Source organism: Carassius gibelio, chromosome A16 (assembly GCF_023724105.1).
Source record: "Carassius gibelio isolate Cgi1373 ecotype wild population from Czech Republic chromosome A16, carGib1.2-hapl.c, whole genome shotgun sequence".
In the NCBI taxonomy this organism is placed as follows: Eukaryota; Metazoa; Chordata; class Actinopteri; order Cypriniformes; family Cyprinidae; genus Carassius; species Carassius gibelio.
In genome coordinates, this window is record NC_068386.1 from 4,786,994 (window position 1) to 4,810,440 (window position 23,447).

General features: G+C 34.2%; 1 protein-coding gene across 14 annotated transcripts in view; it reads left to right on the forward strand.

Annotated features, from left to right (window-relative positions):
- Nucleotides 1–23,447, forward strand: part of LOC128030996 (regulating synaptic membrane exocytosis protein 2-like) — a 139,674-nt gene that overhangs the window by 77,698 nt on the left and 38,529 nt on the right. For 5 of the 14 annotated variants that reach the window (XM_052619145.1, XM_052619150.1, XM_052619153.1 and 2 more), the window contains 9 exons: nucleotides 650–780; nucleotides 1,723–1,915; nucleotides 2,247–2,400; nucleotides 5,537–5,605; nucleotides 8,200–8,335; nucleotides 9,391–9,456; nucleotides 12,607–12,798; nucleotides 14,289–14,398; nucleotides 15,680–15,712. In XM_052619145.1, coding sequence (XP_052475105.1) covers nucleotides 650–780; nucleotides 1,723–1,915; nucleotides 2,247–2,400; nucleotides 5,537–5,605; nucleotides 8,200–8,335; nucleotides 9,391–9,456; nucleotides 12,607–12,798; nucleotides 14,289–14,398; nucleotides 15,680–15,712 — 1,084 coding nt within the window. Of the gene's footprint in view, nucleotides 1–649; nucleotides 781–1,722; nucleotides 1,916–2,246; nucleotides 2,401–5,536; nucleotides 5,606–8,199; nucleotides 8,336–9,390; nucleotides 9,457–12,606; nucleotides 12,799–14,288; nucleotides 14,399–15,679; nucleotides 15,713–21,134; nucleotides 21,165–23,447 lie in introns of all 14 variants that reach the window. The other 9 variants (XM_052619155.1, XM_052619146.1, XM_052619152.1 and 6 more) reach the window with 5 other exon arrangements.

A 23,447-nucleotide genomic window follows, 5' to 3' on the forward strand; every position in this document is an offset into this window, starting at 1 on the left:
CAGTCCCTGTTTTACTGGTGTTATTTCTTTTCTCACGTGCAGAGATGTGTGAAATAAGCAAATTGTACCCGCTTGTACCTGAAGAGAAATGATGTGAATGATTTTAATGTTGTTTATAGAAAATAAACCAGCAATGCATTGTTAATGTCAAGATTATACCTATAGCTCTACACATTTCCAACATTTTTCAGATGTTTTCACTCATGCAAATTTTAAGATTTTCTATTTTGGACACTATAATCGTCCTTAATGCACAGCAACCAATGGTTCTGTAATGGTATTGTGTAATGGTACAATTTGTTTGACCCAGCTTTCCTTATAACACATTGCATGTTTTTACCCTGCAGCCTGAGACATTTGTAGGCATTTACTTTGTAGAAAGTTATTTTACTATTACTTCAAGCAAGTATGGGCTCTGGCTTAGAAGATCTAGTGTTTTATTTGTTAAGTTTGTGTTGTTTCTGTGTGTGTTTGACTTGTAAGTATTTTTCTATCATGTTTATACTTGTCTGAGTACCAAGCTTGATCTGTCATCTTAGCATGTACAATACTACAATTCAATCAAACTCTCTTTTCTTAATTGTTTAATTGAAGCAGCTTATGATGCGAAGACTGAGAAGTCCAGACTCTGATGTTTGTCCCATTGCAGGTCAAACTTTGGTATGACAAAGTCGGCCATCAGCTAATCGTCACCATTCTGGGTGCAAAGGACCTGCCTTCAAGAGAAGACGGCCGACCGCTCAATCCTTACGTGAAGATCTACTTCCTCCCTGACAGAAGGTGAGATTGGGGCAGTTACATTTATTCCACTGTGTAAGACAAAACTGAAGGATGGCTATGTTCAGAATGGCGTACTACCTTACTAATCACACTGTTTTTGCCGTATGCAATATGTATATTGTGCACAGTATGCAAAGTTGATATATTTCCGACTTATTTGGCAAAATGTGCAAAAAAGTTCCCTGAAATACCAGTGTAATGTTAGTATTATTTATATTATTTTACACTTCTTAATGATTTGAAGTAGGTTTTATTTTTATATTTTCAGTTTTCATTTGAATTTGTTTATTTATTTTTTATTTAGTTATGTGTCTTTTTTTTTTTTTTTTTTTGTGTATGTTTTTGTTTGTTGAAAATATTAATATTTAGGTTTTATGTATTCATTTATTTGTATGAGTTTTTATTTACAGTTTATAATGTGAATGCTTAATCTGCAACTTCAAATTTCAGTTAGTTGCATAGGCAACATTTCTTATTTTCTTTAGTTTTTCATAGAATATTTATATTTTATTTAGTTTCAGCTTTATTTCAATCAATAAAAACAAAAACAGTTAACAATATTAATCCTATGGGATGCTACCGTATGTCCAACAATGCAATTCAATCGATTAGAACTTTTTTTTTTTTTTACTTGTATGATAGAACTTCCAAGATTTCAGACACAGATTTTAATACAAAACTGGATCAAAATGTAGTTTTTTTTATTACTTTCTACTGAATGCCACTCACTGAATAAAACATTGAACATAGTGTGGTAATGTGGCAACAAGGTTGCATACTGCTTTTGAAAATTTATTGTCACATATGTCCTATTTCAGATATCGCTAATGTGTAGATCTTTCATGTCCCGCTTGGCATTCCCATGTTCCCATTGCATTCTTCACCTTGTTGATATCAGTGTTTGTTCCGAGGTTCTTTAACCATGATGGTAAATAAAAACAGTTTGAATCATTGTTTCTCCAGTGACAAAAGCAAAAGAAGAACAAAAACAGTAAAGAAATCACTAGAGCCCAAATGGAACCAGACCTTTATGTATTCCCCCGTCCACCGGCGGGAGTTCAGGGAACGCATGCTGGAGATCACGCTGTGGGACCAGGCCCGAGTCCGAGAGGAGGAGAGCGAGTTCTTGGGAGAGGTGAGGACAACATGAATCATGGTCTCAAATATTAAGAGGTTTCGGCAGCTTGAAACTCTGATATTAACAGACGGTTTGCCTCACAAAATAGTTTGCTTTACAACAATAGTAATGCTTATCATCAGAATTATTTTCTGTCAGTATATTTCTAATGCATATGGGTTATTTTTGTAGTTCAGTGATCATTTAGTAAGTTGTTAAAGCTGTTGTTAAACCATGTCGCATTACAAATCTCACCTTTAGAGTTTCAGTGGCATGCACTGTATTTGTATATGGGATAAACTGGTTATGTTGTCAAGCATTTGAATGTGAAGCAAATGTTTGTGTTTAGATCCTCATAGAGCTGGAAACAGCACTGCTGGACGATGAGCCGCACTGGTATAAGCTACAAACACATGACGTCTCATCGGTACCCCTACCGAAGAGCTCCCCCTGCCTTCAGAGACGAGCGCTGCATGGAGACAGTCCCACACGCAGACTGCAGAGTATGTCTCTCTCTGTCTCACACACACACATCTTTTATGCACACAAAGCAGAAAGATATGACAGAAAATTTCAGATAAATGCACTGCTCATATATAACTGTGTAGCAGTTTTGTATATAATAACAACTGCTTGTACTGCAGAATTTGGATTTTCCTGTCACATAACAGAATTAAGCATATTTCCTAAAGTCTAATTCCATAAATGCACTCTACAGTTGTATGCAAGTGCAAATGCTTGATAAAATTACCTTCAAATGTCTTTCATTATACTGGATATGTTATTTGGGCATTATATTGAATATTTGATTTTTTTTTTCTGATCATTTTGGTAGTGATTAAGCAAGGTTGCAAATATAGGAATAGTTCACCCAAAAATGAAAATTTGCTGAAAATGTACTTACCTTCATGCCATCCAAGATATAGATGAGTTTGATGCTCATCAGAAAAGATTTGGAGAAATGTAGCATACACCATGCTCACTAGTGGACTCTGTGCAGTGAATGGGTGCCGTCAGAGAACTCCATAACACTGGTTTTGTTTATTATAAACATGCAGTTTTTTACTTCATAAGATGTGAATTGACTTACTAGTGGATTATTGTGGTGTTTTTATCAGCTGATTTGGCTCATTCTGACGGCACCCATTTACTGCAGAGGATCCAATGGTGAGCATGTGATGTAATGCTACATTTCTCCATGAACGTAAATATTCAGCAAATTAAGGTGATGTTAACCTGTTTTCACAAGTTTTCCTAAACACCTTGTGATTAGTTTTACAATCCTGCCTTCTTTGAGACTGTATGACAACAGACAAAAATGTTGTAAAAATATATATAATTTGATAGCAAAAGCCAGCTTGTGTTTCTAAGAGCATTTTGTGCCTACCGTCCATACTTGCATAGAGTACTATTTGTTTCAGGCCTATGACCACACACACATTCATAAGCACTCAGTGATCTGAACTGAACTCTGAACTCTGAAACACTGCAGCTGTTGGTACAATGAAAGCCATTTGTGTCCTGCATTCATTGTTTTCTATCTTGACCTGGTTATTTCTGCAGCCAAAGGCCCGTTTGTGTACAGCTCAGGTAATGACCGCTGCATGCTCAGGCTGATCCTCTGGGTTTCACCGTGTGTTTTTATTCTGGATCCACCCTGCTGTCTCTCTCACTCCCATCAAAAACAAAACAAACACTGACTGAAGTGAACCATGTCCTCACACCGCCACATTTTCCCATAGTGCCCTCTGATTCTCCCCAGTGCTACTGATTTTCCCTCTTTATTGCAGATGAGTCTGATCTCTTGATTTATGCTATTGTGAACAGGCTTCTATCTACTGTTATTATCTGTAGAAGGGCTGGATGGTATGAGAAAAAAATCATATACAACATTAATAATTGTACTTTATGGTAATAGTCACAGCATACCTAATTGGTCGTGTTTTTTTTTTTTTTTTTTTTTTTTTTTGTGGTTACTAGTTGTGTATAGCTGTGATAATATAATATCTCTAAAACAAAGTTTTATTTTGTGCATAACTCACCTTTGTATGAAATGCTTTTGAATCAGTTTAGTTTCTTCTCTTTTAAGAGTGAGTTTTCTTGGTTTTTGGTTGCTGTGTGGTTTTGAACTTACAGCACCTGTTTTTATTCATTCAAAGAGACAGAAGCAAATAAAAATCCCCGCAAATCATGTTCAGTCCAGTAGTTTTCTCTTCACAGACAGCAGTTAGCTAATCGTTTTGAAAAGTGTCCCCAAAGAGCCACCAATCTTTTTTTTTAATGTTCCAACATAATTAGGAGGATATAAAGACATCCCTTACAAAGATTTGCAATGGTAACATGAACTAAATATGAACTGGTTAACCTGGATTTTGCACTTATTTTAAATCTTCTGACAGTGGTGTATTGTGCCGCCAAAGAAAAGTCTCATAAACTATATGTAGCCCTAACAAATAAGCAAGACATCGCAAGAAAACATCATGTGATTCCTTATAAATTTGGGAATCTCTTTTGACACTTCTAATATGAGTGATTGAAAGAGAGAGTGATTTATAGACAAGAGAGCTGAAGGAGGAAGGAGCCAATGAAATGAGAGCAGGTTTATTGCTGGCTTGTCATCGGTGTTAAAGCACAAGGGTCTGTTTGGTGGGCGACTGCAGGCTGGGTGTCTGTGAACGCCTCGCTGTAGATTAGCTTTCACTCTTGATCTGAACTGAGTGATGGAGCGTCAAACTCAGCAAACGTCAGCGCTGTGGCTGAGGGACGGCGTTCAGCTCGGTTTGTTCCTCGTGACTGAAACAAAGGGAGAAGAAGATCCATTTTCTCACGTAATGCAAAGCTCAGTCTGGCTTGTTCTTGTTTTGTGGTTTTGGAAGGGAGAGAAATCTCTGACTGACATGTTCGGTTATCTGTAAGTAGCCTGAAATAGACAGGCGTTTCAAGTACAGAAAGCTTCTTCACCACTTTTTATGAGCATCACAGAGGAAGATGAATGAACAGTTGTGTCTGTCAGTTGTGTTTAAGGAGGAGTTCTGTTTCAAAACGTAGTGCATTTGAAGGAATCGGGAATATTATACCACTGTTGTCAAAAAATAACAATGATAAATATATACAATTTCTAACGTTTTTACATTATTTTTTATTTTTTTTCTTTATTTTTTAAAATAAGAAATGTTGCCTTTGTAAATGCTGAGGTGTTCTAAAATAACAATATTACAAAATAACATTTTACATGAAAACTGAAAATATAAAATTAATAAAAATGAGATTATGACAACTATAATGACATCTAATTTCAACTTTAAATATACTATTTTTCATTCATTTCCTTAAAAGGGCTGATAAAAAAAAATAGCTATGTTTAATGAAAAATACAATTCAAATAAAAGTTTAGATAAAAATTATTAACCAGTACTTGGAGGTGAAGCATTTATTTATTTACTTATTTCTTACTTATTATGTCCATTTAATTTTATTTTCATTTGTTTATCTTGAATGTTCCCCAATATGTAGGCTGTAGATCGCAAGCTCATGTTATTTTGGACCAGTGTTATATTAATGTTTATAGTGCAGATGAACCCGTCTCGCTTCAGATCGTACTAACACTCGTCTCTCTGTGTCTCTGTTTTTCTGCTGTAGGGTCTCAGAGGATCAGTGACAGTGAGTTCTCAGACTATGACTGTGATGATGGTGTTGGCGTCGTATCAGGTAAGATGTTAGCAGGAACATGGTGGTGAAGATATTTACTGCTAAAGGTGTTCACAATTACGTGAAGACAAACATCTCAAAGAACCATGTTAATTTTCAAATGATGATAACTGGAATGCGGAATAATGTGAAATAATTAATGAGGTCATGTGAATTTATTTATTTTTACGCATTAGTGTATTAGTGTGTTTTTAATATAATAGCATACTGCTTACTCTATACCATGTAGTATAAGTTGTATTCTGCATGTACTGTATTCGCAGCATACTACTGTTTGAAATGATTTGCATTGCATACTACATTACTCAGTACTTGCTGAATATTATGCAGTATTGGTGTTATTATTCTTTTTATATATATATTTGTGGGTGAACCGAAACAAAAAAACTGAAATGCAATTTAAAAATATATATTATAAAATAAAATAAAAATGCTGGCATTGAACTAAAATAAAATAAGTTTGTGCAAAGCTAAAAACGTTTACTAAACTTAATGTTGCTAAAACTGAAATGAATATTAAAGGTAAATAGAAATATTTTAAAAAGCAAAAAAAAAGAGGCAAAAGCACATAATTACTCAAATAAAAAATAAAATAAAAAGATGAATGAATTTTAAATAAAAGCTGATTCAGTTATAATATGAATAGTCCTACAATTGTATATAATTTAAATTATGCTGCAAATTCTATACTTAAAATATATAATAAGATACATCTTACTTTGTATCACACATTATATACTGTATACTGCCTGTAATTTAAAAAATAATTGTTTCAAATATTTAGAAATGTCGCAATTAAAATTCACTCACATTTCAGTCAGTGACACCCAGTTATCATCTCGCAAATAAATGTGACTATTTTGCATTTTTAATCTTCTTTTGTGTCTAAATTGTTTGCACTTGAGTCGATTAAATCAAGATGTGGGACTAATTCCACATAAATTCTAATGTCATACTGTGTACAGTAAAAAGTACAGTAGTATGTTTTGGATGTCTTCACCACTCATCAACCTAATACTGGTGCCAAAATGTTCATCTGTACGGGCATCTCAGACGGGAAGGGAAAGCCTGAACAACACACACATTCACACAACCTTTTTAAAATTCCAGTCGTGCTCTTTGTGATAGAGGGAAACCCTCCTCAATCTCTCTCTCTCTCTCTCTCTATTTCTCATTGATCTTGGCTCAGACTCAGGGCCGGTTGTAAAGTGCTGATGCAGTGCTTTCCGCCGGGAGAAGATGATTAACATTCAGAGGAATTATAGATCGCTGCTTTCCCCTCATGCGCTCTGTGCTGCTGTAGTTGTTTTCTGGCCTGTGTGTTTAGCAGCCATCATTTATTGCAGCATGACGCACCAGTGCCGAAGCACTCTCTGTGCTGGAGCACGTTCAGAATGAGGGTGTGCATACAGTATGTGTGTGTGACAGACCAAATTAATGTTACTTGTACTGTAATAGATGCAGTAGCTATGTTCCAAATGCTTGGTTAGACAGTATTTTAGGCGACGCAAAAGTTGGTACAGAAGTACAGAAACGTTTGTGTAGTTTTTTGTTTGTTCTGCAAGGGTGCATAAGTTGATCAAAATTGACAGTAAAGATTTTTAACATTGTGAATAATAAGAAATGTTAAGAAATGCAAAGAATTCAGCTTTGCACCACAGTAATAAATTACATTTTAAAATATATTCAAATACAACATAATTATTTTAAATTGTAATAATTTTTCACAATTTACTGTTTTTATGGTATTTTTGTTTAAATGTATGTAGCCTGTATAAGTAAAGTGGACTTATTTCAAAAGCATAATGTATAATTTTATGGGTATAATTTTAAGGCATCAAAACTGTCTCTCATGAATATAAGAAATATTGTACTTATTTAATACCGAGAAAATAGTTAGAAATTGACTATTTTATCCAACGTTTGTGGTTGGTACATATTTAGTATATTTATTAGAGTATACACCTTTAGCAACTTGAAAACATCAAACTCTATTAGAACCAGTTGTAAGTTCTTAATAAAAAGTAAATAATAAGCCATCGGAAAGATAGAAAATCCTTCCTCAAACATAGTTTTGGCACAATGTTCTGCCTTCGGTCTGTGTTAATGTGCGATACAGTCAGTTGAACATCAAGCTTTTGTAATCGTGCAAAGCACCGACCTTAGCATGGCCGCACTGAATGCTGGGTAATGAAATGCCATCAGGCTGAGTGGGATGACGGCTCTTGCATGAGGAAAAAGTCATTATTCTGGTTTGGGCTGTGAAAGATGTTTTCTGATTTAATGGGAGTAAGTTAATTCATGCCTGGAACATAATGACTTTATAAAAATCGCTTGTACAGCAATTTAAGAACCTGATATTATGAAAAATACACAGCAGCATATGACATATCATGAAAAACTGTTAAATAGATGGTAGCTTAGCTCGAAGGACTTTATTTATTAAAGCCTATTTAAATTACTAACAGGAAACGTTTTAGCAGTTTTGCATTAGCTGCTCAAAATGAAGTACAGTACATGTAGTAATAATCTTTGTTGCCACAGATGATTAGCGCACAGATATTCATTCATTCTTTCTCTTTTCTTTGTACCAGACTTTAGAAACGGCAGGGACCTCCAGAGCTCCACCCTCTCTGTGCCGGAGCAGGTCTTATCATCCAATCACTGCTCTCGGTCAGCCGACATCAACCGAGCGCGCTCACGGTCTCCCAGCATGCCCCCTACTCAGAGGTAAGACAGATCTCTCTTCTCCTGTCTTAACCTTTTCTCTTCATAGACATTTAAACCACAGTTTAAGGCTGTTGGTTTATCACTAACATTTGATTCAAGAACTCCACAACACAAGATTTAGTGTAACAACAGTTAGTGTCACTGAATCACCAATGTTCTTTTGGGAGTTTTTATTTATGTTTTATAAATATTTATTTATTTTTATTTATTTATTTTTTATATTAAGTAAGCCAGCATTGGCCTTACAAGTTTGTAGTTTGTTGAAAGACAAGTTTGTTTGTTTGTTTTATATTATTAAATAATACAATTTGTTTATTTATATTATTTTTATTTATTGTTGTTATTATTATTATTATTGATGCAGTCGTTTTATTTATTTATTTATATATTTATTGTTAAAAGTTATTTAGGACTTCATAAAAAGCAAACGTTGGAATAAAATAGAACTACATTTTTTCCTTTAATGGTTTTATTTTGCAGCAGTTTTTCATCCTGAAGTGCACTTATAATGGCATTTATTATTTATTTTTTTATTGTTCTTAATATAGCAATGTTATGTATTTATTGTTTAGTTGTTTAGTTGACTAATGTAATTTATTTATTTTGTATTTATTGTTGTTTTTATTATTGCTATAGTAAATGTATTTATTGTGATTAAGTTATTAAGTGTTTCTTAATAAGCAAGCACGCACTGGAATAAAAACAGATCTAGATTTTGCTTTAAATGTGCTATATTTTATAGCAGTTTTTCATCCTGAAGGGCATTTATATGTTATTTATTTATTTATTTGATTGTTTGAATTAAGTGCAAGGAAATCCTATTTTCTAGAGCAACTTTAATGGCATGATCAGAACAGTGTTTAAAAGAAATCTTTGTTCTTGATACAGTTAGACGTGTGAGTGTTGGTGTCATTGAACAGTAACCACATTTCTTCCACATGAAGTTTGGGTTCATCCCATCACATCAGTTTCAATGAAAACATGATCCTCTCTCTTCCCTCAAATCTTTTCATCTCTTCTGAAAATCCATATAAATCCTCTCCATCTGCCTGCAGTCATTTTCTCACCTTACCTCGAACCCGACACAGTCAGCCTCATGACAGTCAGCTGGAGGAACTCAGGTAGAGCCATTGCTGCCTGTGTCTGTCCCCATTAACCTCCCGGCTAAGAGCCTCTACTAACACTTCAGCGTTTCTCAAACCCTCACTTCCTCTGAGCCTCGAATCCAGGCTTTCTGGTTAATGTAGTGTAGTTGAAAACCTGTATTCATGAGGGACTCTGACACTGAGAAACTTGAATTTTTACAACCTCATGTCTGACACTGACTGCTTCCTGTAGAATAAGTGCATAATACAACATTTCTCTAAAGGTGCACTTTTTGTGTCCTTTATGAACAGCACTCTTCACCAGTGACTCAACCCATGATTTATTTTAATATTTAGAATTTAAATTCTTTGTTTTTGATCCAAAGAAAAATAATTTCAATATTGAATGGATTATATTAGTAATCAAAAATAAATTACTATATCTTAAAGCACAAAAATAAGCAAAATATTTATTAAAGCTAAAGCTCCTGAAGTATTTAAATTATAAAAGTAAAAAAAATAATAATAATGTATTATTATTTTCTCAATTAACATCCCATTCATGTCAACTATGTTAAAGTTTTTATTTGAATTATTACTTTTCATTATTAAATTAATTTTAATTGTACATTTAAAAAAATATATATATTTTTTATAGATGTATTTCATCATATTCAATGAGCTGTAATACAGAAAGTGTGGACTTTTTAATATTTATATTAATAATAATGTGGTGCACATGAATTCAACAGGTCACCAGTGGCTCAATGTTAACATGAGGTTGAATGAACCAAAAACTAGGAAATACATGGTGTAGAGATAAACAGATAGAAAACTAGCTCAAACAGCAGCACACATACTTCCTCATCCCTCTGTCCTAATGTACACTGTCCCTGCAAATGTATATATTTCCGCCAAAATATATACATCATTAAACCTAACATGCTTTTATCTTTGTAAGAATAGTGAGCTACTGTATGCATTTAATTCATTTCTAAAGCATCGTTGTCATTTTCTCATAAGATCATCATAAAGACTATGAGCACTCATTTTTACATCTAGTTCAGGTTTTGTTTTTATAAACTGTGAGAGAGGATGTAAACCAGACATAAATACAGTACTTCACTACCTTGCGCTTATTAATGGTCATAGTGTTTTGTATGAAAAGTTGTCCAGCATATGTTATTCACTAGTAATGCACACTAATCTGATGGGGGTTTTTTTATGTACATTTATAGAACATTTTAACAAAGTTATGTTGTGTGATTAAAGGTATATAGATTTAAAATGTACATTTTCGATCCCATAACTTGCTCACCAATGGTTCATCTGCAGTGAATGGGTGCCGTCAAACCAAACAGCTGATAAAAAACACATTTACTGGTGAGCAAGTGCTCTAAAGAAGCAAGAAACAAACTACATCTTGGGTTGACTGAGAGTGAATTTTTATTTTTGTGAGAATTATTCCTTTAAACCCAGACAAAGTTGATGCACACTTTTAGGGTTTATGAGACAGTTCCAAATATCTGCGTCTTTTTGGCAGCCGTGGCAGTAGTGTGTGTTCCCTCAATCAGCAGGTGGTGGTCAGGTTACCGCGTCCCACTAGGATGGCCCATCATAGAGGGTACAGTGACATGGAGGGGTACCGGTGCTGCAGTCTATTTGGGTCAGCCATTTAAAGCCTGTCTAAAATGTCAACAGCCTTTTTGTTTCAGGATGAAGACATTAAATGGGATGATATCCAACACCGAGAGCATCCCTGCTGCACTGTCATGAGCTGGGCCAATTTCACTACCTAACAACCACACATCTATACTGTAGCAACGTCTTCATCTTGACTTATGTTTTTGCTTAACAAAACATTACAATAATTTGCTAAATTTTATTAGATAATAAAGATGTTTATGCCCAAATCAAGAAACACTTTGTCCCGAAACATGCAAAACTGTGAAGATGTATTATGGTATATTTAAATATTTGATCAATTATATTATAACTAAAGTTTCCCAGCTGAATTTAGCTGTTATTCGTTGAACTTAGGAGGTACGCAAATAGTTTCAGCAGGGTTTAAATTGTTGTAATGCTAATAATATGATTCAATTAAAATAAAAGTGCTTGTGCAGCTTGTCATGTCTTAAACCCATTCCCTGATCTTTACTTTAGGGATCCTAAGGAGTTGTTTAAATTGTTAAAGCTGTCTGTCCTTTAAAAAATATATAATAGAGTAAATATAAAAGTTATTTTAAAAATATATTCTTACTAATCTTAAACAGATATTTTATTATTATTATTATTATTATTATTATTATTATTATTATTATTATTATTATTATTATTTACCAGCTCTTTTTTAACTAGACAAGTGTCACTTTATCTATCTGATTAATTATTAATACATCAGAGTTCTGATGCTGGACTACTTTTTGTACACTACACATATCTCTGTGTTGTGTAGTTATACTTGTGGTGTATACTTTTAACAATGTTGCTTCCAGAAGTACTTTTCCCATTCATTTTCTCCATTGGGATGTTTTTTTTTTTTTCTTCATCAATTATCAGTTATCAATAATTGATAAGAAGGTCTGAAACTTGAGATACTTGTTTTCTGTGAAACGGAACACAATTCATTTTAGTTTATGCAAATTCTCACTTCTTTTGATCAGTTTCTCACCAAACAAGAATTTGTCATTCTTTTTTTTTTTTCTTTTTTCATCAAACATCCAGAAACCACAATCTATCTCTGAAAACCTTTTTCTCTCTGAATAAAATGGATGGGATTTCTCCTTCTGTAAAAATGCGGGAATAAACTGAGAGTAATCATTTCCTTCCACAGTTCTAATAATAATTTGTTTATTCGTTTCATCTTTTTCTTGTTTGTTTGTCTGCTTCTGTGATTTGAGTTTTGTAGAATTTGTGATTTTGCAATGCATTGTCATAATCTGAACGTAATGAGGCTGTTAATGTATCTTTCATTCTTATAAAATAAGTCAAATAAAGTATGTCACTGTACAGAAGAGCTGGGTTATCATTTGGACATTGGTTGCTTCCAAGTGCCAAAGATGAGACCGCTTTACCACAACCTGTTAGAGTCTCTCAGTACTTTTTCAGAATGCCTCCGACAGCCCGACCCAACCGACCTCACCCACACTAAACATCGCCCTGTTTCCCACAATCACGTTTCTCCAGGAATTACGGCGATCCGGACAGGCACGAGTATCACCACAGGTCCCGTTCTGCAGACCAGCGGTCCGTGCTGGAGCGGCCCATGCACAGTCGCTCTCGCTCCACAGAGCGGCCGCCCGATAGACCCCACATGAGATCATCGATGCCCTCCCTGCAGTCAGGACACTCTGCTCCACCCTCCCCTGCCTTACCAAGGTGACCCAGATCAAAGCAGCCGCTCACCCCACAAAACAGCCCTGACTAATCAAACAAAACATCCTTCATGTGCTAACAAAGATCCCCTGCATCCAGTCAACCAACCCTTTGATTTCTTTGTCTTCTGTGCAGCAGGGCTGTTAAATCTGCTCCATCTCATATCTGTAGATGCATCAGATAATGTTCATTTCTTTTTAATGATTTGTTTTGTAGCGTGGTGTGAAATCTCAGTTGGTTGTTATCCCTGTGTGATATTTAACTCATTATTTTTTTCACATGTTTGGTTCTTTTTGTCTCGAATCCTAATATGTTTTGTCTTTTTTTTTTTTTTTTTTTTTTTGGTGATGGCGGAGAAAAACACACACTTCTCTTGCTGTGGAAGACTCACTTTCATGTGCCAAAGTATCAAGCATTTTGTTAAATGTAGTAAATGTCCATACTACTGAATATTTGAGCATATAAACTAAATATGTTTGGAATAAAAAGGCTGACTAGTTTGACTATTTTAATAGTTAATAAATTAATAATTTTATTTAGCAAAGCATTAAATTGATCTAAAATATACTGTATGTCTTGATGCTGTCCTTTTGAATTTCTTATTCATCAATAATCCTGAAAAAAAAAAAAATGTATCAAAATATTAAGTAGCATAAGTAGCTTTTTTAATAAGAAATGCACCTTATGCACAAAATTAATATTACAAAGACAATGAAGACTGGAGTAGTGATGCAAAAAATTCAGTTTTCATCACAGGAATAAATGTCTTTTTAAAATGTGTTCAAATAGAAAACGTTTAAACATTTTAAATTGTAATAATAATTCACAATATTTTACTGTATTTTGGATCAAAATACATGCAGCCTTGGTGGGCATGAGAGACTAATAATAAAAAAAAAAAACTTACCTACCCCAAATGTTTGAATGGTAGTGTAAATCTTATTATTAATAAGTTATATATCATTATACTGCATATCTTATAATTTAATTATAATTTAAGGCTATGATTGAAACAGACAAACAAACAGACATCTATAATATATTTACCAGTACTACAGTACCTTCGTGATTATACAAATAATTTTGTTTTACTTAATAAAATTCTGATGGGAAACCATGATGTTTGTTTTATTATTGTTATTTTAATCCTCAGCATCATTCCAATTAATGTGCATGGTTTTACAGCATATGTATATGTGAAATATCATATATATGACTGACTAATCATCTCCTTTTCAGCCCATGCTTTTTAACTATTAGTTTCCCTGTTTTTAAAATGTATAGTTACATAAGTTATATCAGCTTCGTTTTCATTTGCTTTTTCTTCATAGAGCAACTCTGAAATCTTGTCATGCCTTTATGTTTAATGTCCTATTATAATACTCTGTTTTAATTGCAGTTTCTTGTTAATGTTCAGGGTAATGCCTTGTGCTGTAGCATTAAGGTACATGCACATAACAACGATAATGATGGTGATTATTTCTTTCTACCAGGGTGCATCCTCGTGGTGGGTCGGTTCAGACCAGCCCCACCGGGACCCCCGTGAACAGCAGGAGAGGACGACAGCTCCCACAACTGCCTCCAAAAGGGACGCTGGAAAGAAGTAAGTCTGCATTTCTGTGCAACTTCTTTTTGTCTTCATGTTGGCTCTTGCTCATGCGGAGATGTTTATTTGAGAGATGGGACTGCAGAATGACTGACTCTGCAAAAGTTGGGGTTTGGTATAGATGCAGTCAGCAATCCATAAAAAACTCTGTTACAGTAGTGATCTGTTCATTTTAATTGGGGACATGACAAATTGGACTTTAATTAATGCCTGAAAAGCATTAATGTATTTTCTGTTTAAATAAGAAATTGAGCAGGAAAAATAGACTTTTATAAATGGAAAATGCCAACATTTTTACAACTTTTACACAAAGGTGCAGTTGTTAGCATTAGTTAACTACATTAGTTAACATGAAATAATGAAAAATACTTCCAAAGCATTTTAGTTAATGTAATTATTTTAACATTTACTTATACTGTATATCATTAAAATCCAGAGTTTATATCTTTTAAGATTATTTAATGGACCTGAGCTAACATGAACTTACGACAGTTGTATCTTTTATGAACTAAGATTAATTAATATTTTAGGAAATGGTCTGTTACTGTTAGTTAATAATTTAACTAACCATAAGGACCTTATTGTAAAGTGTTACTTATAAAAATGATGCTAAGGTTTTATTTTGTCAACAGTTTTTGCAACTACTTACAAAATAAACAAATAAAAATCAAATAACATACAATAAATATGAAATGTTAAAGTATAATTTGAAGTATAATAAAAAGGTTAATTACTCCAGCAATCTCTCTGTTCATGTACTGTACAACTTCAACAGACATGGACTTAAAGCACCAGAAATAATAAATTAATTTAAAATATAAATATTATAAAATAACATTTTAATAAAAAAAAAAAAAAATTGCAGAGAAAATCCAATTTTGTGAGTTTCTTTCTAAAAATAGAAAAAAAATTGGAATCATTGTTGTCTACATTTAAAATAATGGGAAACTATGGTGACAGTGTTTGTTTTCCCCCCATGGGTGGGCGGAGCCTCTGTGTCAAGTAGAAGACATCAATGCTTGTCATTGCAGTAAATAAACCAAACTAAAAAAGTGTCTTTAGTATAAATTGTTGTCATTTTATAGGGCTCTTTATCCACTGTCACAACATTGCACTGTTTACCCCATTACCCCATTGGCTGAATATGACACAGTTTGTGCACCAGTCACTTCCTGTTGTTATATTTGAGTGCGGGCGACACACATGATCATGTTAAATGACATGCGTGGTTTAGTTGCATGTGCGCTCTGATGTTTCCTTCTTTCATTCCTCTCTCAGAAGATGGAGGTGAAGAACTTGAGCCTTCTCCAGGTGTGTAACACATCTGTGAAGGTTTAATCTGTCAGAAAGAGCTTCTGATTGAATTGAACCTTTCTGCAATGGTCTTGAGCTGGTGTTTCCTCTTTAGACGGGTCTAGAATTAGATCATAGACCTTTTTGGAAGTCAGATTAGCTGATTTCCCTCTTTATTTCGGACCATCAGAGCTTTCTCTGAGAGGTTATGAAGCCAGGTCCATTGCAAACTCTGTTTATATGTGAATGTAGACAAGTAGCTTTTGGTTTTTCCTTTGTCTTCCTGTAACAGTGATTGTGTAATGTTGTGATAAACGATTTTCCAAAGTTATATTTGTTTTCCTAGTGACCTTTGTGTTGTTTTAGAAGCAGTCACAGAGACTTCTGTCTTGCAATCATTGGTTGATTTTACAGATGTGCTGTTCCATTTTGCTAGCAATGTTTTGCATTATTGCTCAAATGGTGTTATGCTAAATTTTATTCATATGGTGTTCTCAGTTAAGTATAATATTTCTCTCTGATTCTTTCGGAGAAATACAAAAAGATGCAGATAAGACCATCTTTGACATGCAGTAGGAGTATGGAGCAGTTTGAAACTTTTAAAAAGTTTAGAGGAGAAACATCTTTCTAAGAATAACTAATCTTCTGTTTATTTTATTTTTTTTTAAATATGAATGTCAAATGCCACAGGAACACATTTCATATCGATAAGAAATGTCAAAAACTGTGCAGTCGATTATTTTTGTGGAAACTGTGATTCAATTGTTCAAGAGAACATTTATTTGAAATATAAATATTTTGTAACATTATCTTTACATTTCTTAAAATAAATCAAATCAAATTACTTTGACTTCATCTGAGTTATACAGTATATGAACTTACCCCAAACGGTACTGTGTATCATGAGACCTGGTTCTGGTTTGTGGGCAGTACATAGATACAGTAACTTCAGGTTTACATCAGGTTTAGGAATATTAATGAAAAATTAGCTGTAGACACACACACACACACACACAGGCACACTTTCCATCCGGTCACACGTCCTCCACTCCCATCTGCCACATCCGTTGTATTTGTCACAAGATCTTGTCTGTTGGAAGTGTGTGTGTGTGTGTGTGTCTGTCTGCCTCTTTCCAAGCATCAATCTCTGCTTTCTGTCCAACTGGTATTTACTCTACATTAGCTGTTTGAAATACTCCCATCTTTTTGTCATATGGCACTCAAGATGAGTGTCCAGGAGGATTTGGCTTATATTTTGTGTATTTGTGGGAATTCTTGCACTGTTTTTACTCCATTGTTCCTGTTGTTGTGTTAAAGCTTGTGAAATGAGGCCAAACGGCCCTGCGGTCAATGGCAGGAAAGGCAAGTCTCTCCAGGCGTGTGTTTGCAGTGTAGCTTTACAGTATTTTCCTCTTCATTTTCTTTTCTAAGAGGATGTTTCCTCACCTTAAAGACTGGGCAGTATATCAAAACATCACAATGTGTTTACATTTCATTTTCAAGTCTGAACATGAAATAAGTTCTTAATTTGCAATTCTTGTCTAAGTGCATACCAAAAAAGAAAGTTTACGTTGTGTGTTGTTTTATTGTCACTTATGAATTGCAAATGTTTAATAATTGTTCCTTTAGGGACACTTTTTACTTATTGCCCAGTCCTTACATCTTTAAAATCGCTCTTTTTTTTCCAAAAATGTTGATGTAGGATTGATGTGTCTCAGATCTTGCTTGAGTTCTGCATGGATGAGTCTGTTTCTAGGTCAATCTCTCCCTCTTCACGTATCTCATACACTATATATCTCTCTTGTGTGGGTTGTCAGTGTTTCAGTGCATTTTGCTGTGAATAATGAGGGACTTTTAGAGAGATTGTATTGAATTAAAAGGATCTGGATTGTGTCTGGATAAATGTTGTGTGCTATAGCTTGTGACTCTAACTCTAAATACAGCCAGATAGACATTCAGCTTATTTAAAAGACTGTTCTGTTTAAAGTCATTTTAAGATGTTTCTATACTCATGCTTCAGAGTGAAATTTAGAAATTTAGTTATAAAATGTCAGATTTTGATAGAAGTGTAAGTCAGTGGCTCTGCAGACTGACTTGATTAGTAGGATGCAGTTGCATGGTTTAAACAGCAGATGACGCACAGTCATGTGTAGAAAGGAGCTGTTCATTGCTTTGGTGCTGAATTATCATCTCTGTCTACCTTTTCAGCCTTTTGATTTATTTTAGGATGCCAGCTTAATACATGGTTTTAGCGGAAACTAAATACACAAGAGTAATGTCCAGAGACTGTATTTCAGAAACAAACATTGATGAATGAAATATGTAGTGGATTCATAAAGTATTTGAATATCTTAGCCAGTCTGAATGTATTGCATTAGATATGACATATGAAACCAACTGGCATTTAAAATAGAAAATAAATAATGAAATGGCACAAACACACTTTTGAAGTGAAACTAAAGGAAGTTTGACCACTGTTTGGAAACTGCACCTGCACAAAAATGAGGGAATTGCAATCCCTCAGTTTCTCTGACACACATCGAGCCGTATGTTAACGCTGCCTGTGTCTTTCTGTCATTGACCTGCATGATAAGAGGTGAAATGGGTGGACCAGCAGAGCTCAGTGGTCAGTGCTGGTCAATCGTCTAACGGCCTTCAGGAGGAGACGCACGAAACTGCTCAGACAGGTTTGACCTCTGACCTCTCTGATTTTGACCCTGTCTGCTCTTTCCACTCTTCCTCTGAATGATTTTGAAGTCTGGCTTCAAGCTCTAAATCTCTGGATGAATAAGTGCAATCGATACAGTCAGGTGAAGTAAATGTGGAGGGTGTAAGTCAATCGGCTGGTCAATAGAAAATCTGGCACAAGGTTTTCTGTACTGACGTACAAGGACTAACACTGCTCGGCATTTATTTTAATTATTAGGTTTTTCCACACCCATTTATTATTGTAATATCAACCCTTTAAAAAAAAAAAAAAACACCCGTAAATAACACATTAAAGAAAACACACTGTTTGGTTGCTTTTACATCTAAAACCAAATTAGTTATAAAATAAAGATCATCTATAATTTTAGTATAGATAAATAAATCACGGTAGTTTAGCTCTATTATCTTTTCCTTCAAGAGACATCATAAATGCAATTTATTGATTGGTTATTTTTAGTAAAAAAAAAATTATTTACACAATTAAAAATAATAATATTTTTTTCTAAGTTGCTTTGCAATGATTTGTATTGTAAAAACCCGCTATACAAATAAACTTGAATTACATTGAATAGAAAATGTGCACTGTATCACTATATGTATTACTGAGCTAAATTCAAATGAGACAAGCATAGTCAGTAGCAAACAGGACAGCGTTTGTCTTGCTCTCAGGATCTTAGCTTTCTGATAAGCCGATTGTGTGTGTGTGTGTGTGTGTGTGTGTGTTGGGGGGTTAACAGGGTCCATATCAGGTCCAGTTAATTAATGTTCCATCAGTGCATCCGTCTGTGGGGAATGACATCATCTTGAGGGTGATTAATGCATAAAAAATGTGCTTGGGTACACAAGATTATGCATGCGGGGTCGTGGCATGATTAATGCTGCGGCGAATCAAAGCACAGCTCAAGAGAACAATGAAACACTGAGAAAAAAAAATACAAATTAGCCGTATCAGCAGATTGTGTTCTCTGTGAAGACACAGAACAAGATTTTAAATATGGAGCGGAGGAAGGTGTCCAATTAGCGCAAAGTGGCCTTAGACTCCAGAGCCATTATAAAAGATACTAAACCAGCACTGAACAAATGATCTAAACAAGGATTCTGAGATGTCTGTGATCAGGGCTGAACTGAAGGATCAGCAGGACACTTTCTCCAGAGGGTGATTCAGAGATGAGTGAAGTGAAGGATGAAGTTCTGTCTACATTCTTAAAAATAAAGGTTCCAAAAAGGGTTTTTGTTACAGTGATGCCAGCAATTTTTAATTCCTCAAGGAAACTTTCAGTGAGCAGTTCTAAAAAGAACCATTATTATTCTTAGAGTAAAAAAGCATTTTAATTATCTAGAGAACCTTTTTGCATTATACAGAACCTTTTACAGTGTGGAAAGTTTCCATGAATGGTAAAGGGTCTTCATTGTTATTTATTTATTTTTTATTTTTTTGTGTGTGATATTCTTTAAGGTACTGTAGATATATTCAGCTTGGGCATGCTTACAGTAAATGGGAAGTGACCGCAACTTGTAGTGCAGTTTCAGTCTGTTTCATTGTTCAAGGCGAAATGAGTGACTTGCAGCCGTTTGTGACTATATTAAAGTTACATTTGATAAAACCTGTGGCCTTTTAGAGGTTCATGAATTATTCATGGTGTGATGCATTATGCATTTTAGCAGATAATATAGATTACAAATGCCTGCAAAATGTCCACTCTAGCTGCAAAGCATTTTTGTTTTTTGTTTATGTACTGTATTATTATTATTATTATCTTTAATTATTTTATTTGTTCCTTTTTTTTGTCAAATCAGAGTTTCTAAACAACTCTATGGCCACCAATGATAGAATTGCTGTCAGGGGTTTTTGATTTAGTGTTTTTGTAAACTGCCACACAAAAATTTGGGGTTGGTATGATTTTTTTTTATGTTTTTGAAAAAAAGTATCTTATGCTTTCCTAGGCTGCATTTATTTGATCAAAAATACAGTAAAACAGTAATATTGTGTAACAATATTTAAAACTATTAATTTCTTTCAAAAAATAAATCTTACTGACCCATAACCTAAACCAATCAGGACCATGTGTTTCAGCAATTTTACATTTTAAAAGAGCGCTTTAAACAAATTAACTGCGAGAAAATTACTGTAAGACTTCGAATCACCTGGAGTATGACACTAACTTTGTGCAATAAATGGTTGTTTTTGTTATTTTGCTTCGACATTGTAGCATATCTGTGAGTGTTGTGTAGCATCCGACTGGTGTCAGGTCCTGGTCTTGTCAAATGAAGGTTATTTCTCTTCAGGGTTTGTGGTGACTGTCATCCTCCTTTCTCTTCTATCCTCCTTTCTTTCCACAGGTCTTTTTGTAATTCATTCCTGACTGCATGTTCTATTAACATTCCTATAGTGTTTCAGGGTTTGTTTTGAAGCAGGACTGGCTGTTCTTCGTGTTTTCTCACTGAACTGTGATTTATTTTTTATTGCTCTTCTTTAATATATCTTTTCTGTTTGTATCATGGAACTTGAAACTTGTGTTTGTGGTTTTATCTGCTTGTCGTGTGTTTCCCTCATTTTTTGTGTGGTGTTTGTGGTGGTGTTGTTGTTGATGTGTTCCTTCCCGTGTGTTTTTGCCCCTGGTTTCTCGTCCTTCTTTCTGCATACCTCTTCTCACACCCCTCTCCTCTGTCTGTCTGTCTGTCCATTTTTGTGATGTGACCCCCTCACCCCTAACTCCCCCCCTCCCAGAAGACATGGACTCCCCCAGTCGGACAAACTCAGGTCTGTCCTTTCTTCTGCTTTGCTTTTCTCGTCGTCCTCTATGCCGTGTCCCAGCTCCTCTCTGTTTGTCACACTCCTGTTCAGGAACAGCTCACTCAAAAATGAAAACTGATTTATCATCTTGAGAATCTAGCTAATGGATATTCCAGAAGGTCAGTGAGCAGTGTCAACATTAGGGTTTATCTCACAAAGAACACATATTTTCTTTGAAAGCTTGTTTCCGTACAGGGTATAAAAAAAGAAAGAAAAAAAGAAGACTGCAACTTGCAAGTTTATATTCCACAATACCTACTTCTGTTCTCAGAATTGTGATTCCTAAAGCTCAATTCTGAAAAAAAAAAAAAAAAAGTATATATATATATATATATATATATATATATATATTTTTTTTTTTTTTTTTTTTAAGTAAATTACAATAATATATTAAACCTTTTTTTATTAATTTGACATAAATTATAATATGCATTAAAAATAATATAAATTAATAATATTAATAACGGAATATGGTATCAATTAGAATGCGCTTTTGCATGTATTGTGTATATATACAGGTCCTTCTTAAAAATGCTAATTTTTTGAGACAGGCATTTTGGGTTTTCATGAGCTGTATGCCAAAATCATCAGTATTAAAAAAATAAAAGACCTGAAATATTTCAGTTGGTGTGCAATGAATCTAAAATATATGAAAGTTTAATTTTTATCATTACATTATGGAAACTAATGAACTTTATCACAATATGCTAATTTTTGGAGAAGGACCTGTAGATGAAAATTTTTTACAGGCTTTGTGAGATTCAACTATTATCAGTTTGCACTGCAGCAGACAGTTAAATCTATTCAATTCTACAGTAGCTGTTATAATTTTTCTATGTTGTAATGAGTGTAAAAACCATAGAGGAGTAAATGCTGGGACTGTGCCTGAAAAGCGAACCCCATCTCTTTCTGCTGTTTGGTTGTCTTCTCTGGCTTTTAAATCCATCACTCCTTCTCTCTGCCCATTTTTATTCACTTAGTTTCTTTATTGCAAATCATAAGAGTTACTGTTTGCTGTGAAGCCCATAAGCTTCCTTATCCGCTCCAGTCATAATCATGAGTGATTATGATCGTTCTTATTTAAAATAAAATAGTAACTTCAATATTTTCTGCCATTTAGTTTTTTATCATTTTGATTAAATTGAATTTGTCCTTACTGAATAAAAGTAATAATTAAGCTGTTTGAGTTAGATTTTTTTGTTATTCGTAGAGTTTTATGGCAGTGGACTGTCGAAAAAGTATATATATATATGTTTTTTTTTTTTTTCAATATTTTCATTTCCACATTAAAAGTGCCTTTTTTGAGTGGTTTTACCTCCTGAACCCGTTCTTGGTTATGGCTTGAGCTAATGAAGCTGGCTTCATGACATTATAAGTGCAGATATATCACATCGTTGCTATTTTCAGAAGGTGTTAATGTCAATTTCAGTTTTATTTGCATCCACTTTCATCCCCCCATCTCACTTTGAACAACTTTAAAGCAATAGAGAGAGTATTGAGAATGAAGTGTGTTATATGGTTTTGGCATTGCAGATATCTAAACTTGAAAATGGATTGACTTTGAGGAAGGTTTCCCATGCTGCAAAGCTTTCTGAAAGTGATTTCAGTTGTGAATGTGGCATTAAGATCAAAAAATATCCTACATGCATGAACTTCTCTATAGCGCTACAATTAAATCCAATGAATCTAATGATTCTGAGAGCACTAAATATTGGGTAATTACTTAACAGCACAAATGCTATTTGAAAGAAAAAATTACTGTTGAAATTTACGGCACCTGCACTGACAACGTTTTTTTTTTTTTCAGACAAATTCTGCTTGTAGTTGTACATTTATATGACTTTTTGCTATACGAACAAACATCAAATTGTGATTTTCATCAATATTAGTCTTAGTATTAGTCTTAGTATTACAGAGACTCAGGCCATTAAGGAACCACCCTAGAAACTATATAGTAACATGCTGAAAACAACCCCCTTGTAACTAGGGATGGGTATCGTTAAGGATAACGGTCTTACTACTCTTACCGATAATGCTTAACGGTCCGGTACTTTAACAGTATTCTTATCGGTAATTTGTGTTGTGTTAGGCAGTCGAAAACTTTGCAGTTCTCTGTCTGCACATAATGCACTTTTGAAAGATGCTTTGACAGATTGCTTGTGTTTCCGCCCTTACATGCAAAATTTTTGTTGCCCTTATGACAACGAGTGTTGTCTGCATCAACTCTAGTGAAGTATACCTAGTGAAGTA